This window comes from Ooceraea biroi, chromosome 13 (genome assembly GCF_003672135.1).
Source record: "Ooceraea biroi isolate clonal line C1 chromosome 13, Obir_v5.4, whole genome shotgun sequence".
Classification (NCBI taxonomy): Eukaryota; Metazoa; Arthropoda; class Insecta; order Hymenoptera; family Formicidae; genus Ooceraea; species Ooceraea biroi.
In genome coordinates this window covers 1,338,116-1,353,639 of record NC_039518.1, presented here as the reverse complement: position 1 = coordinate 1,353,639, position 15,524 = coordinate 1,338,116, and the positions used below count along the sequence as shown (strand labels likewise).

The 15,524-nt window shown below is 37.6% G+C and overlaps 1 protein-coding gene across 6 annotated transcripts in view; it reads right to left on the bottom strand.

The window, feature by feature from the left end:
- Positions 1 to 15,524, bottom strand: part of LOC105283950 (CCR4-NOT transcription complex subunit 10) — a 34,256-nt gene that overhangs the window by 3,465 nt on the left and 15,267 nt on the right. Inside the window, exons 3-11 of one of the 6 annotated variants that reach the window (XM_026974505.1) lie at positions 10,293 to 10,399; positions 7,814 to 7,965; positions 7,492 to 7,688; positions 6,588 to 6,876; positions 5,835 to 6,185; positions 5,594 to 5,703; positions 2,699 to 2,777; positions 559 to 716; positions 442 to 468 (exon numbers count right to left, since the gene is read on the bottom strand). In XM_026974505.1, coding sequence (XP_026830306.1) covers positions 457 to 468; positions 559 to 716; positions 2,699 to 2,777; positions 5,594 to 5,703; positions 5,835 to 6,185; positions 6,588 to 6,876; positions 7,492 to 7,688; positions 7,814 to 7,965; positions 10,293 to 10,399 — 1,455 coding nt within the window. In that variant the 3' untranslated portion in view covers positions 442 to 456. Of the gene's footprint in view, positions 1 to 9; positions 174 to 441; positions 469 to 558; positions 717 to 2,698; positions 2,778 to 5,593; positions 5,704 to 5,834; positions 6,186 to 6,587; positions 6,877 to 7,491; positions 7,689 to 7,813; positions 7,966 to 10,292; positions 10,400 to 15,524 lie in introns of those variants that run through there. The other 5 variants (XR_003407352.1, XM_026974504.1, XM_026974506.1 and 2 more) reach the window with 5 other exon arrangements.

Genomic DNA, 15,524 nt, shown 5'->3' with positions numbered 1-15,524 from the left:
GACAGAATCAGGACTACTTTTGTTTCACGGAGTTCGAGCTCCTTCTCTCTTACTTCGTGACCCATAGTTCAATGTCCACGTTTTGTGGACATAGAGGCGCTGACTAGGCGTTACAATTAAAACGCGAGCGTGACTCTCAGACTTCTCTCTGGCTGAGTGGAGCAGCACTGTACCTAACATGACGATAGCAGCGGCAAGGTGAGGATCACAGACTTCTATATAATACTAGACTGCGTATCTCTCATAGACTTTACAGATATGGACTGACAATACGTGCCAGACCGTGTCATGAGGTTGGAGAGAGAAATAGGTTTCTCTCTCTAAAGTGTTCGGAAACATATACTATACAGTAAAACATTGTGATTGGTGCGTATGTAAGATAGAGGTTAAGCACAGAAAACATGTATTGCATTTATTGTATAAATATTGAAAGTACCTTTAAAAATAGTATAACAATTATCTGATTAGCTGAAATATCACATTTAAAGCACTTATATCGATAAAAATGAATTGAGAATAGGAGTTCATATGTTTAAAACTGACACGTGCAAAGCTTACTTCCGGACACTGCAGAGAGAGAAGTACTGAAAAGCATGCTTTTCCCCTCCAACCTCCTTCAGACACTATTTCTGTACAGAAACTATAGCCAATGGCCAGTCCATATCTATAAGATCTATGCTCGTATATTAGCCTTATGTACATACACGTATTCAAATCTATGTAACGAAATATGAAACATTCTTTTAGGCCAGTATTTATAGTCGAATCTTATATTTAAGATCATCTTAAGTGTATCTTCAGATACTCCATAGCCACCTCAATATAGTTAGCAGACAAATATGATAAATCTTATTTTTTTATTGCAATCGTTTGGGAATCGTTTGGGAAAGTTTAGGAAACAACTTTTAGAGTTTGGGAAATAAGTTTTTTAATAACTAATGAAAATTAGTTGAGTGCATTAGTTAGCAGACATCATTCCAAATAATTTTCTTTTTCGCTTCTTTCAACGCCAAATCATTTAGGAAATACGCCTATAATGTTTTCAGAGTTTGGGAAATAATGATTTCCCCTCAAAATCGAGTTTAAAGTCATCACCCAGACGTACAGTTTAATCTAGGGAATAATCTAGGGACTTTTTGACTATAGGCTATATAATAGAAAAACGTTTATAACTTTGATATTTCTCATTGTTTTCCATTTCAATAATTTGGGAATCGTTTGGGCAAGTTTAGGAAGGCACTTTCACAGGGTTTGAAAAGCAATAATTTTTATAATTAAGGTGATCCTGGAGTGACTAGTGAAACAGTGTTGCCATTTGCACAAAACTTACAGTTAAAATGCTTTTTACAAAAATTTGGCAATTTGTACGCACAAGATTGAGGCGGTCCCGTATCGGAATAAAATAAAGGAACATAATGAAGCTTTTCGAAGTGACTTTAGAGGCGTAATAAAAAAGAAAGGTGTATTCTCCTTTACAGAATACAGAATACATATAAACTTTCTTACTTTAATATTATTAATTTTTTATACTGAGAAAGTATATGCTTGGGTGGAAGAGCACGAGGAGACGGGCTTCCCCTAGTACGCCCGTCTCCTCTAGTGACCCTCTAATAAGAGTCTGGCCATAGAGCGATTTGGTCAAAATCGTGCGAGAGAGAAAGATATATATATTCGCTAAGAATGCGCTCACGCACGCGCTACAGATAGTCCACGATACATTTTAATCAGTATATACTCATTAAAATGTATCGTGGACTATCTGTAGCGCGTGCGTGAGCGCATTCTTAGCGAATATATATACCTTTCTCTCTCGCACGATTTTGACTAAATCGCTCTATGGCCAGACTCTTATTAGAGGGTCTCTAGTCTCCTCGTGCTCTACCATCCAAGCATATACTTTTCCAGTATAAAAAATTAATAATATTAAAGTAAGAAAGTTTATACTGGGAAAGTATATGCTTGGGTGGAAGAGCACGAGGAGACGGGCTTCGCCCGTCACCTAGTACTCTTCCACATAAACAAAATAACAAAACTTTTAGGTGACCAAAAGTACTGCGTGAAGTTACAATATAGAACCTTGCTTTGCGTGGAACCTCGCTTCACATGAATTGAAAACCTATTTGGAATCGTACTAATTTGCATTGCAAGTACACACGCGTTTAATTTCGCGCACTTTGACGTCACCACGCATTCTTGGTCAGTGTGATCTACGCCCGTAGACCGCCGGTATGACAGATTTCCTAACCCCGAAACTGTCATTTTTCAGTAGGTGATAACTTTCTTTCTAGTTGAGAGCGACGATTTTCCTTCTCGCAATCGTATTTTCTCATCAAAATAAACGATATTGCAAAGTTAGAAGGAAATCGGTGATAAAGCCCGTCTCCTTCAGTTTTACCGAAGCGAAAAAGAACATTATTTGGAATGATAACTATACGCTCAACTAATTTTCATTAATTATTAAAAAAAACTATTATTTCCCAAACGATTGCAATAAAAAAAAAGATTTATCATATTTGTCTGCTAACTATATTGAGGTTCCATAGCCAATGAAATAATCTATACAGCATCTGCAGATAAACTTAAGACGGTCTTAAATATAAGATTCGACTATGAATACCGGTGTTAGCTATAGCTTTAAATATACACTGACTCTTATGAAATAATTCTTAATGTTAGTTTTAACAGAAATAGATATTACCTAATTGCAATTCTATGTACAAGGCCAACATTATAACTTGTATAGGTATATCACAATTTGGTTCTTTCGACATCCATACCTGAAATAAATTTTTATTTTTACTTTATTTAAACTCAATAGAAACAACAGCAAGCAAAAATATAAAAATGTATAGGTATTATTTATATTTATTATTTAGTTAAGAAATTCAGTTAAAAAAGTCTTAAATGCTTCATTCAATCATGTTAAGCGTATTGCGAGAAAAAAGTAGAAGAAAGAATGAAATAGAAAGACGAGGAAAAGATAAAACGATAGAAAAAAGAAAGAAATTATGGATGCAATGGAATATTAAAAAGTACAGGAACAGACGAAGAAAGTTGGTTGAAGAGAAATAATTACTGAAGAATAGAAGGAGGAAAAAAAGAAAATTCTTATGAAAGTAGTATTTCCAGTAATTATATAGAAATACGGACCACTTCCCGATTGCAATACTTTTTTACTATGTCATCAAAGTCATTACCCTGAACGACCTTTAGAAGATTTTGGCCGGCACTAGTTGTTTATTAAACAGTTTTCTTAACAAAAGAAGTTTAATGGTTTAACACGAATTATGAGCTGTCCACGCGAAGCAAGAACTTGACCTTGACATATGTTATAGAGATCATCCTCCCTAATAATCTGTAGAAGATTTCAACCGTCGCTCTTTGTTTATTATAAAGTTAACAAAAGAAGTTTAATGATTTTGCATGAATTTTCAGCTGTCCACGCGAAAAGAAAAGTTATGGGTGAAGCCTCTCCCGCCTGTGTTGAATTAGGTTAAGTTAGGTTAGGTTAGAATCCCCCGTCCCAGAGCTCCCCTCCCACTGAGATATAATAATACTGGAGGAGGCACTGGGCACTAGCTCGCCTGGCGCGGCCCAAGTGAGATAGTTGAAATTCAGGTCTTGTACAGTCACGTTCAAGACTTCAAACGTTCTCTGCCCGCGAGCCCGCGAGTATCCAAACGAAACTTATCATCAACTTTTGACCCGGATTGTACTGCGAGTGATTGCGCATGCGTCCCGTACATCAGACAAAAACAGACTGTGACCTGAAAATCTACTGTCTCACGGCCGCTCTCCGCTTACGGGGTGCGTTCGGGATGGACGCTCACACGCTTTAAGCGCTCACGCTTATAAGCGCTAAAAGTAACCGTTCGGTTTGGTTTGTGAGCTCTCACGTCGCTAATACTTACGTCGTTCGGTTTGGACATCTAAGCGTTTGTAAGCAACATGGAGGTGATACATAACCTGTGAGAAATGACTCGTCGATCGACGTCGAAACGATGTCGAATCGACGTTGATTTGACGGTTTCGACATCGATTCGACATCGTTTCGACGTCAATCGACGAATTATTTCTCACTGGAAAGATGGTTGTTGTGTGTACTGCATAGAAATATGAGATCATAGGTCTGTTCTTTATTGCTGAACTGCTGTACTAGTTCAGAGTTTATCGTTTTTACTACACATTGAAAGGAAAAGGATAAACTCTGAACTAGTGCAGCAGTTCAGCAATAAAGAACAGACCTCATGTGTACTAAAAGTTTTTGAAAATCGTTATCCTGCTGACAATCAGTGGCCTAGTTTACACCCAGCCGTCCAATTTCGATTCACTTCGGAGTGAAGTGACATTTTCTGGGTGTAAACACTGTTAATTCAGTTTCCTTTCACAAATTAAGAGTGTTTACACACAGAAATGTCACTTCACTCCGAAGTGAATCGAGATTGGACGGCTGGGTGTAAACTAAGCCAATTGATTCCAGCGTTAATTAACTTAATAAAATTTATTGATGAACGCCAACGCAGCGATATTGCGGATACACGTGGACCGCTTACGATCCTGCCTTCCGATTGCGATCCGTGACTTTCAACCGGTGAACTAAAACTGCACTCGAGTCACACTCACAATATCGCTGCGTTGGCGTTCATCAATAAATTTTAATAAGTCAATTAATGCTGGAATCACTGATTGTCAGCAGGATATCGATTTCCAAAAACTTCTACGCAGTACACACGTAATAAATACGTAATATTCAATAATGGTCATCGGTCATGTAAACATGTAACTAGGTTACATACATGTTTATCGCTCACGCTTACGTTCATTTTGGGCGCTCATGCACTTTAAGCGCTTACAGCGCCAAAGTGAACGGTCTAAGCAATGCTTATAAGCGCTTAAAGCGTATGAGCGCGTCCATCCCGAACGCACCCACGGTCGAAGCATAGCAGTGCCTCCTCCAGTATTATTATATCTCAGTGCCCCCCCCCCCCAGGATCCAACCATCCCAGGAGGGGACCCAGGGACGGACTCCTTGAAACCGGGGAAGGGCAGGATCCCCCGATCCCGCACATCCTCGCGTCACAAAACGATGCCCAAAAGGCCGCCAAAGGTCCGCACAAAGTGAATACTTAATTTAACCTAACCTAGCCTAATCTAATCTAACCTAAACTAACCTAACTCAACTTATAACTACTTCTTTTGCGTGGATAGCTGAAAATTCGTGCAAAATCATTACAATTCTTTTGTTAATAGCTTTTTAGTAAACAATGATAGCCGACTTAAACCGTTTGAAGGTTACTCAGAACATTGATCTTGACAACATATGTTAAGATGAATGTCATCGGCGAGGTTATCGCTATAGGAAAGATTTATCAATATGTCTAATCGCTAGGAAGTATGCAAAAGTAAGTCTTAAAATTCAACTTCCGTTCAATTGCCGGGGCCAATATTTTATATTTGTTATTTATATATGTAGAGAAATGTATCACTAAAATTTCAATTCGCTAGCTCATGGGGACCCTTCGGAAGTTTATCTCTTAATTTTAATATAAAATTAAAATTAATTGAAAATTAATATTGATGAAAATGTACTCACTTGCTTTAAGGTTTCTCCTGATTTTTCTAGTTCACCTTGTATGGCATAAGCCACAGCTAAATTATAACGTAATATAGCGGTGGCTGTAGAAACTGTTGTAGGATACCATGCTAAAATAAAAAAAGAATCATTATTAAAAAAAAACACAAAAACTATAATTGAGAAAAAGTTAGAGGTATAAAGATACCTATTTACTTCCATGACTTTTAAAAACAATAATATATATTATTTCTATATTCACCTTTTTTTATAGGTCTTGTCACAATTTCTTCCGCTTTTTCTTTATCTTTTTCTTGTATTTCTGATATAGGTGTAAATGTATTTAAATCTTGAAGATTTTCTGGTTTAAGGTATTCGAGTGCTTCACTGATTTTATCCATATAGATGAGACTTTCAGCAGCATACAAGTTACCTAACATTTTATAAGCTCCAGGCAATTTATTGAGACTCAACAAAGACTTTGCGTGCTCAAAAGCAAGTATGTAATCTCCAAGACATAAGGAAATGTATGTACTAGCGGCCAATACACTAATTTTTAAATTAAAACATTCAGTAATCGTAGCTTGGGACATTAATGCCGCATGATGAACACCTAAACAGAATTATACAAGGTTGTATAATTATGCTATACAATCATGTCAAATTAAATTATATAAGGTTGTAAATATTGATATTTATATTTATTTTGGTATTTTGAAATTATCATATATTATGAAAATATCAATATTTTTATGAGTTTATATAGCTAAGTTTTTATAGTGAGAGAATTCAATAATAATTGTCTGATATAATAATATATAATATAAATAGTATAAAAGTATTATCTATAGTTTGGATAAATCGAAAATATTTTAATAATTAAATAATTTGGATTCTTGAAATAAATGCGTGAATATTGCACAAAATCTTGGAAAACCCATTCTTCTTCTTATTATTATAAATTTTATTATTATTATTATTATTATTATTATTATTATTAAAGTATAATCCATACCTAAACTATGACCAGATGTTAATGATAGCGACATTGTTTGTGTATTCGTTATATTTGTCACAAGTACATTTGGTTCATTGTTTGGTAGTAAAAATAATGCATTTTTCAAGCATAAAGATCCAAATTCCAATGTTGGCTGTGGTATTGCATAGGATAGATCTTCTGTATGATAATTTATGCCATTTGAAAGAGATGTAGCTAGGATAATCTTTCTATAAATACCGGAACCTATAACTTTCTGCACCAAGTCTTTTCGTCGCTTTGATATATCAAAATCAATTTCATTTGACTGAAAAATAAACAATATATCTTATTATGCATTGTGTCGATTTAGAACTTATTTGCTTGGATTAAAGTTTAAAATTACTGATTGTCAAACGTTGAATCTTATATTAAAGAAAAAGGAGACTAATCCTCGTATTGCACTGAGTTTTAGAAATGCAGAATTACGATTGTACCCTTGAACATAGGGCATTATTATTTTTTATAGCGGCGAGGCTTTGACAACGATATTCAGAACAAAGTCAGTCAATGGATGACTCTTGGACAGCAAGGTTCTTTTAGAGCAACCACCGAATCCTCAATGTAATATTTGCGTTAAAATATATATATCCTGACATTTAATAAACCACTTATCCAGTAAATTTGAGGGAATTTTCTTCTCTCAAAAATATTTGTCTACCATTGCTACAAATTGTTTTAGAAATGGGATTACTACATTTCCATAGTTCAATAAACTTTAATACACCTTCTGCTATGAAAAGTAAAAATAAATGTGCAACTGAAGATTTGGAATTTTTTATGTTTTAAATATTATGGTTTTTTATGTATTTGAGATATAACTTAAATGTTTGACTTATATGTAAATTAAGCAATAAAGAAACATCATAATTGTGTAACTTACATATTTATGGCTATAAATACAACATTCTGCCATTCTGAGCCAGAGCTTAGGATTATTATGCAATCTCTGTGCTGCTTCCGTAAAGCAATCAAAGGCTTTTGAAATTTGACCAGCATGCAACAACGACACTCCTAAACTGTACATTAGTTCATAATGCTTATTGCCACCCAACATGTACAGTGGCTGAGACAAAGGATCTGCAAAATAAATTTTTCAATATTTGCCGTATATATTATACATATAAAGTATATTTATATACATTGTGTGTGTGTATGTGTGTGTGTGTGTATAGCTTATGCTTCATAATAACTATAAGAATTACCAGTATCTTTAACTTGCACATTCTCCACCGCATATTTATTCTCATATAGAGCTTTCTGAAGATAAAAACAAGCCAGATTTGGCTTACCCATTGCAAGATGCAAGCATGCTACGTTATTATAATATAAGACGGCAGAAGATTCTCCGCATAATCTATAAAAATACGATTAATATATAAAAAATACGAATTAACATATATTATATATGGAAACATATTGTAAGGTAACGATTTCTCATTTCTTGTGAATTAAATATTTATATATTAGAATATTTCAAGGATTAGTAACCAAACTATATTCTATTCACTATAAGGGTGAAAAAAGGTGAGTTAAATCATGGATTAGAAACAAAATAAAAATTCAAAAACGCTTTCTTTTCAAATCATAAACACTTTTTGTTTACAAGAAACTATATTACAAAAAGGAAGACTTAAAATTGCTGAAAAGTAGTAATCTCCACATCAAAATATACTTTGTACATACATATATGTTACGTCCAGAGACTGTACGGTTCCTTGCTTCCACGAAACATAGCGATATCTTTTTTTTTTCCTTGTCGGACAATGTGGCGAGACGCGTCGATCCGGTCGCGTGTGGTCAGTAGGGTTAGAGCCCCAGTGTGGGATTAAAAAAAACAAATGATACAGCTGCGTCGGATCATCTCCGAGCAAATACCCTCACAGGAGCCGCGGGTTCTGACACACGTGTCCGGGTAGGCGCGATATTAGATCCCGATATTAAACCTCTTGATCTCTAATGATTATTTTTGAATTAAAAGACAATAAGCCGCATCGCAACAAATTCGGTCGCGCGTGACTGTAGTCTCGCGGTGTCAGTATGGGATATCGCTCTCCCAGGAAAAGAAATGATACAGCTGCGCCGGATCATCCCCGGATAAATACCCTCACAGGAGCCGCAAGTCCAGACACACGTGTGTCGGCGCGAGACTTTGGTGAGGAAATTATCCGGCTTAAGGCCCAAACACACAAAATTCCGTAAGACGTAACGTAAGGATTCGACCAATCGCGTTGCTCGATTCGGTTACGGACGGCCGAATCGAGCAACGCGATTGGTCGAATCCTTACGTTACGTCTTACGGAATTTTGCGTGTTTGGGCCTTTAAGAGAACCATTTGTGAACGACTTATCGCCTCATAGACCGACTGTCGATAGCTGCAGTTAATTAACGAACGGTCCCCGAAAAGTAGTTCCCGGAAAAGCTACCCCTCTTCCACACTATTCCTATCATATAAAAGGCGACGACCACTCCGGAAGATAGCTCTTTTTATTCGGTCACTCTTCGCGATCATAAGCATCGTTTATCTCAATGTTGTGCGGAAGTTTCGTTCAGTGCCTAGTACAAAGATTTCCAAAGGTGTAATAACACCAGCTCGGTTTCTCACTCTGGTTTTCCGACCTAGCCACCAACACGCACTGCAAAGACAGAAACTTCCCACCGGACAGCAGTTTCAGCCATTGGTTCGCAACCGGAATCAAAGCTTCTTTCCTTCGAGACTACACTCCTGCAAACAAGTGAGCGAATCTTCTGTTTGTCACTCGTCTCTTTCCTTCTTTCCTTTTTACTTTGTTTGTTTAATCATCGTTAACATTCCAACTCTCAGGGCCGCCCTTCGCCACACAGACCCGACCGTCGGGATACCTCTCATAGTCAGGGGGCGGCTTTATCCAATTCTAATCCCGGCCACCCTTCTCCGCCGATATTTTTTAAGTGAGCTTTAATGTTAGTTTAGGATAAAAATAAAACATTTTGTTGCTGAATATGTTTTATTCGATTATTAGATAATTTTAATTTGCCAGCAAATAAGCACTCAAATTATATTTCCATTTTTATTTTACACATTTATAAAAAAAACCAAGCAACACGAACTCACTATATTACGTTATATCCAGATTCAATTTTTGCAAATATAATGTTCTTTAAATTAACAAAATAAGGATGTGTTAGTTATTTGAACTCCCTCTACTCATCCCCACTTTCGGCAGGTCATACCGGTCCTATCGCAGGTAAAAGGGATTCAGTTCCTTGACCTAAAAAGGGACCTACGGGCAAACCTTTCCGGGTTTAGGGTAAGATCGACCCCCGTGGTCGTTGACCTTTAAGCCCGAACACAGTGGTCAGTCCGACTCGTGTTTTGGGGCCTAAGTGCAACAAGGTACGAGAGGCACTCTGTTGTGCCCTTCCTTCGAGCTCATGGAGCTCTGGACGTAACATATACTGCCGATACAGTTTTAGATTTACATTATATAACCTTTTTTCATTCCTGTGATGAATACGCTCTTAAAGAATTTTGACCACCTATCTAGTGTACTTTTTATATATTCAAAGCGATTTTTATTAGCATGCATAGTTTTCTCTAAAACAAAGCATTAAAAAACCCTAATTTTTCCAGCTTTTACTTTGTTTTCTTCCCTTAATAATATATAATGTATATTATGTATATGTATATGAAGTTTTACATACTTGAAATCTAAGTTCTCTATCGTTGTGGAATTTAATAGCTTCATTGCTTTCTTGTAATTTCCTCGTAAGTATTCTAGATTAGCTTTCAAGAAGATCGTTGATGTATTCTGAAAGCAATAAAATATAATTTATCAAATATGTTTTATTCGTGTTTTTTTATTTATTGTTTTTATTTATTATTAACTACTTTTTCATTAGTTGGTTTATGCTTATTAAAAATTCAGTACAATAACTTTTATGTACATAGCATCGACGTATAGTATGGACTACGCGCAGGCAGAGAAAACATGTCGGACCGAAAGAAAGAGATAGCGACTGATGACGACCAAGCGCTGTCTCTTTCTAACCAGTAGTGTAATAGAGAATAGAAAAAGAGAGCAATGGCCATCACTTCGTTCCCTCTTCGTCTAACCTAACCTAAATCGAGGAACACTTTTTCGTGGCTTCCATGTACGGATCGCGCAGTCCATACTATATGTCGATGGTATATAGTGAACAAAAAATTTCTAAATCAGCTGATTCCATCTGCTTAAAATGATCCTGGAGTGACCAGGGAATTTCTTCGCGATGGTACTGCCATTTGCACAATAAAATGCTTTTTATAAAAATTTCGCAATCTGTACGCACAAAATCGCAGTTTCGCAAGGTGGGGACACAATTAAGGAATATGAGGATGCTTGTCGAAGTGACTTTAGAAGCGTAATAAAAGAGAAATCTGTACAATCCTTTACAGAATACAGGATTCTGACAGGATTGTACAGATTTCTCTTTTATTACGCTTCTAAAGTCACTTCGACAAGCATCCTCATATTCCTTAATTGTGTCCCCACCTTGCGAAACTGCGATTTTATGCGTACAAATTGCGAAATTTTTATATTAAGCATTTTAATTGTCATTTTTGAGCAAATGGCAACACTGTTTCACTAGTCACTCCAGGATCACCTTAAGGCGATTCTGGAGTGGCTAGTGAACAGTGTTGCCATTTGCACACATCACATACAAAAATTACAGTTGAAATACTTTTTATAAAAATTTCGCAATTTGTACGCACAAAATTTCGACCATCCCCACTCGGAATAAAATAAAAAAATATAATGAAGCTTTTCAAAGTGACTTTAGAAGAGTAATAAAAAAGAAAGGTGTTTATGAAAATCTTGTATGTATGTATAAGTATGCACAAGATTTTCATAAACACCTTTCTTTTTTATTACTCTTCTAAAGTCACTTTGAAAAGCTTCATTATATTTTTTTATTTTATTCCGAGTGGGGATGGTCGAAATTTTCTGCGTATAAATTGCCAAATTTTTGTAAAAAGCATTTTAACTGTTATTTTTTAGCAAAAATGGTGTAGCGCTGACCTCTGCTACTAGAACAAGCCCTTTTATGCAGAATCAAGACCAAGGTGAGAGCGCCTCAATTTTACATAAGTACCCGCATGATTTGAGGTTGCGGGCACTTGCAAAAATTTTTCACGATTCTCCAGCGGTCAGAGAATTGATTATCCTGTATCATAAGCAGGATACAGTGCTCTCTCTAATGATGCAGAACAGGGAGACCAGGCAGATAGGGTGACAATCGCAGATAATCTTAGTGAAGGTTCGGTTGGTTTGAGTGCATTACAGAATATATAAATTTTTATATAAATATATATATATACGAGTCTTTAACATCTTCGTGTATCCCAGCGTCTAGGACAAGGGATCGTCTGCACAGCCCTACTGATGAGTCTGCGGACGATCCTAGAACGAAACGCTCTTAACTTCAACAATTTTCTCTCGTGGAAAAGGGAAAAACGATTATTGCATTTGACTGACAAATCCCGTCGGCGTGCAATAGATCGCGTTTGAATAATTAAAAAATTTTTTAAAATAAAAAAAATAATAGAAGATTGCTGACCATCTAGCATACGTTTAGCCAGTTTGATCGAAAGAATACTTCATTAATATATAAATTTTTTTTAGAGATATAATTAAGATGTTATTGTGGAACGCACGAGGTTTAAAAGATAAAAAGGATGAGTTGCTTTATCATTTGGCAGACGTAGACATAGCTGCAGTCGTAGAAACCAAAATTAAAAATTAAAGATGTGTTGAAGATGCGTGCTGAAGGTTTCGTCTGTGTTGGACTGGACAATGACGGATCCAGCGGAGGTATCGTTATACTTATCAGGAGGAATATCTAGTTCATGGTTATGAAGAATTGGGCGCTTCATTCACCGAATGTTATACGATGTCACGCTACACAATTTAACACGTAATTTTAATTTAGTAGCAGTGTATCGGAAGCCTTAAGGACCGTCTACAGGACGGTTGTAAGATTGCAAGCAGTAAGAAGTAAGAGTTCCTATTGGTCAGTTTTTGAAATAATCGATTTCGATTGGTCACTTCTTACTGCTTGCAATCTTACAACCGTCTTGTAGACGGTCCTTTATGGAGTAGACAAGAGAACGACTTGGCCGAATCTACTTAACTTCGATAGTAGATGCTTGCCATCGGTTTGTGAGTGATTTTAACGCGCATAATGCGATGTGCAACTGTCACACGACGGACGACAACGGGGTTAGGTTGTATGAATGTACGTTCGACAACGATTATCTATGCATGAATAAGAATACGCTCTCCAGGCTAATTTATAGAAATCAACGCTCTTCAAACATTGACTTACAGTTAGTATTCGCTAACATCTCAATTGTTGACATGGTGGTGTGTTCTCAATATTCGGATATGTGGGGCTCTGATCACTTCCCCATTGCAATAGGTATTGAGTCTGAGAAGAAGGTGTATAATAAGATATCCAACAGGCTGAATACGAAGAAAACGGATTGGAAGGCGTCTCAGCGCTTGGTTCAAGACGCATTTGAGCACCAAGAAGTTGCATTACAGGACGTCCCTGTGATGGATCGTTATTGTCAATTTCTTCGGATCCTGGTGCAGGCAGTGAATTCGGCTTCGGGAAGAGTGTCCCTACATCTACGAAGATGACAGGGAAGCATAAATCTCGGCAGCAAGTGAAATGGTGGGATTTAGAGTGTGCTCAGGTATTGGAGGATTGTAAGAGTAAACTCCGGGAATTCAAGCAACGGGGTACGTTCCACTCGTACGTGGAATACAAGAGGAGCTGTGCACTAGCGAGGCGGATTATCCTAAAGAAGAAATGTGATAGTTTTCGTCATTTTTGCAACAGTGTTAATCGCTTTACGAGTTTGTCGTACGTGTGGAACACTATGAGAATATTTAAGAGCTCCATTAGTGTGCAATAGAATACATGGCAAACGACTGACCGTGATCAGGTTATTCGAAATGAAATTGAAAAGTTGGCCCTCCCTGGAGTATCGAACCGAATCCGAGTGGTGTCGTCTTTAGAGTCATCAGAGAATGATGGCCCTTTTAGGATGGAGGAATTACAACGAGCCCTCAATATGATCAGGAAGGTTTCTCCTCCAGGAATGGATGAGATTGATATTTATCATATGTTGAAAAGTATTGGCGACGCTAGCAAGATAATTTTATTACATCTTTTCAACTGTTTCTGGACTAGTGGTGTAATCCCGGATGATTGGCGTAAGTACCAAATGTGTTTTATAGATAAAGGTGGCAAGAAAGAAGTCCGGCCAATAGCCATGTCGTCGTACGTCGGCAAGCTTGTGGAGCGTATGGTCAAAGAACGTTTTGTCTGGTGGGCGGAGCACAATCAGATCATTCATCGGTCTCAAAGTGGTTTCCGTCGAGGTCGCTCGTGTGTTGACAATTTAGTTAAATTGATGGCCGATATTAAGAGCAGTTTACTCAAGAACGTCTTTGCTGCTTTTTTGGAAGTGTCTTCGGCCTATGATTGCACCGATTTTACCATATTATTGCATAAGCTGGAGTCTTTGAAGTGTCCGGCAGGCCTTCTCAGATTTATAGAAACTTGGTTGCAGCAGAGGAGTACCAATTTTTTGTTGGGTAGAGCGGAAAAGGTTACACGTACGGTTCGACGGGGGTTGCCTCAAGGTGGTGTGTTAAGCCCAGTATTGTTTGACGTATATACGGAAGACCTGGCGAGCGATTTTGAGGAGGTGGTTATTCTTCAATTTGCAGATGATGTGGCAGCGTACACTATGGGTGTCAATCGTCGTGAAAACAAGGAAGATTGGAGCCAGCGGTTGAGCGAATTGCTGCCAAGTTATCGAATATTGGATCTGGATCTAGAACCCCGTAAGACAGCTGTAGTGGAGTTTAACAGAGCGGGGTAGTGGATTGTGATATGTACATTCGGATTAAGAATCAACGAGTGAATAATATTCGTGGCGCCAAGTTTTTGGGAATATGGTTCGACAATCAAGTGAAGTTTGTGCTTCATGTGCAACAAGTGCGGAGTAAAATGGACAGAGCCAATTCTATTTTGAAGTATCTGAACAGCGTTTCCAGAAGAGCTGAAATGAATACGACTCTGATGCTCTATAAGAGCTTAGTGCGCTCCATTGCAGACTACGGATGCTTCGTGTTCACCCCGCATGGTTCGGAACCTTGCCTGCGACTCGACTGGACAATTTCTGGGTCTTCGGACGGCCATGAGATACCATAATTCAACGCCGACAAACGTTGTGTTGACTGAAGTTAAAGTTACATCGATGCGAGAGAGGGCGAGTATGTTGACAAAAAACTATTGTTGTAAGATGCTCAAATATGGTCAGTCGGATACTTGGCACAGTTTGTCGGTTTTGTCACGCGTGGAACATTACGCTCGTTAGCGCAACCCAGCGCAGAAGTTGAGTGTCATCATGGAGGCTTGGAACAAGGTATTCCAGTTATGTGGTTTGTTTGGACCAGCCCAGGAGGATTATCCTCCTGGGCTGGTCCAAACAATAATGGTATAGTTATAAAGAATTGTAATTCCTCTGCAGTTAAAAAGAATTAACGGAAGAGATCTTTAATCTGGATTTTGAGGGTACTCTGATAAAAAGAAGACAGAATATTCTGTGCCGCTGCAGGCAGTATACGGTATACGGTAGAAGATATGAATATGATTACGAATGTGACTAGAAGGCATCAGTTAGAATGTTAGATGCTAATCCTATTGTCATTTATACGGATGGCTCTCGTCCTCAGAGCTCCTGTTCCATGGGGGCGGCTATCGTAATGGATGAATCAGACATCGCATACTCTGTTAGTTTACCTCGTGAGTGTTCGGTGTTTACGGCAGAATGTTTTGCTATCTGGACCGCGTTGGATTTAGTCAGATATTTTGCGG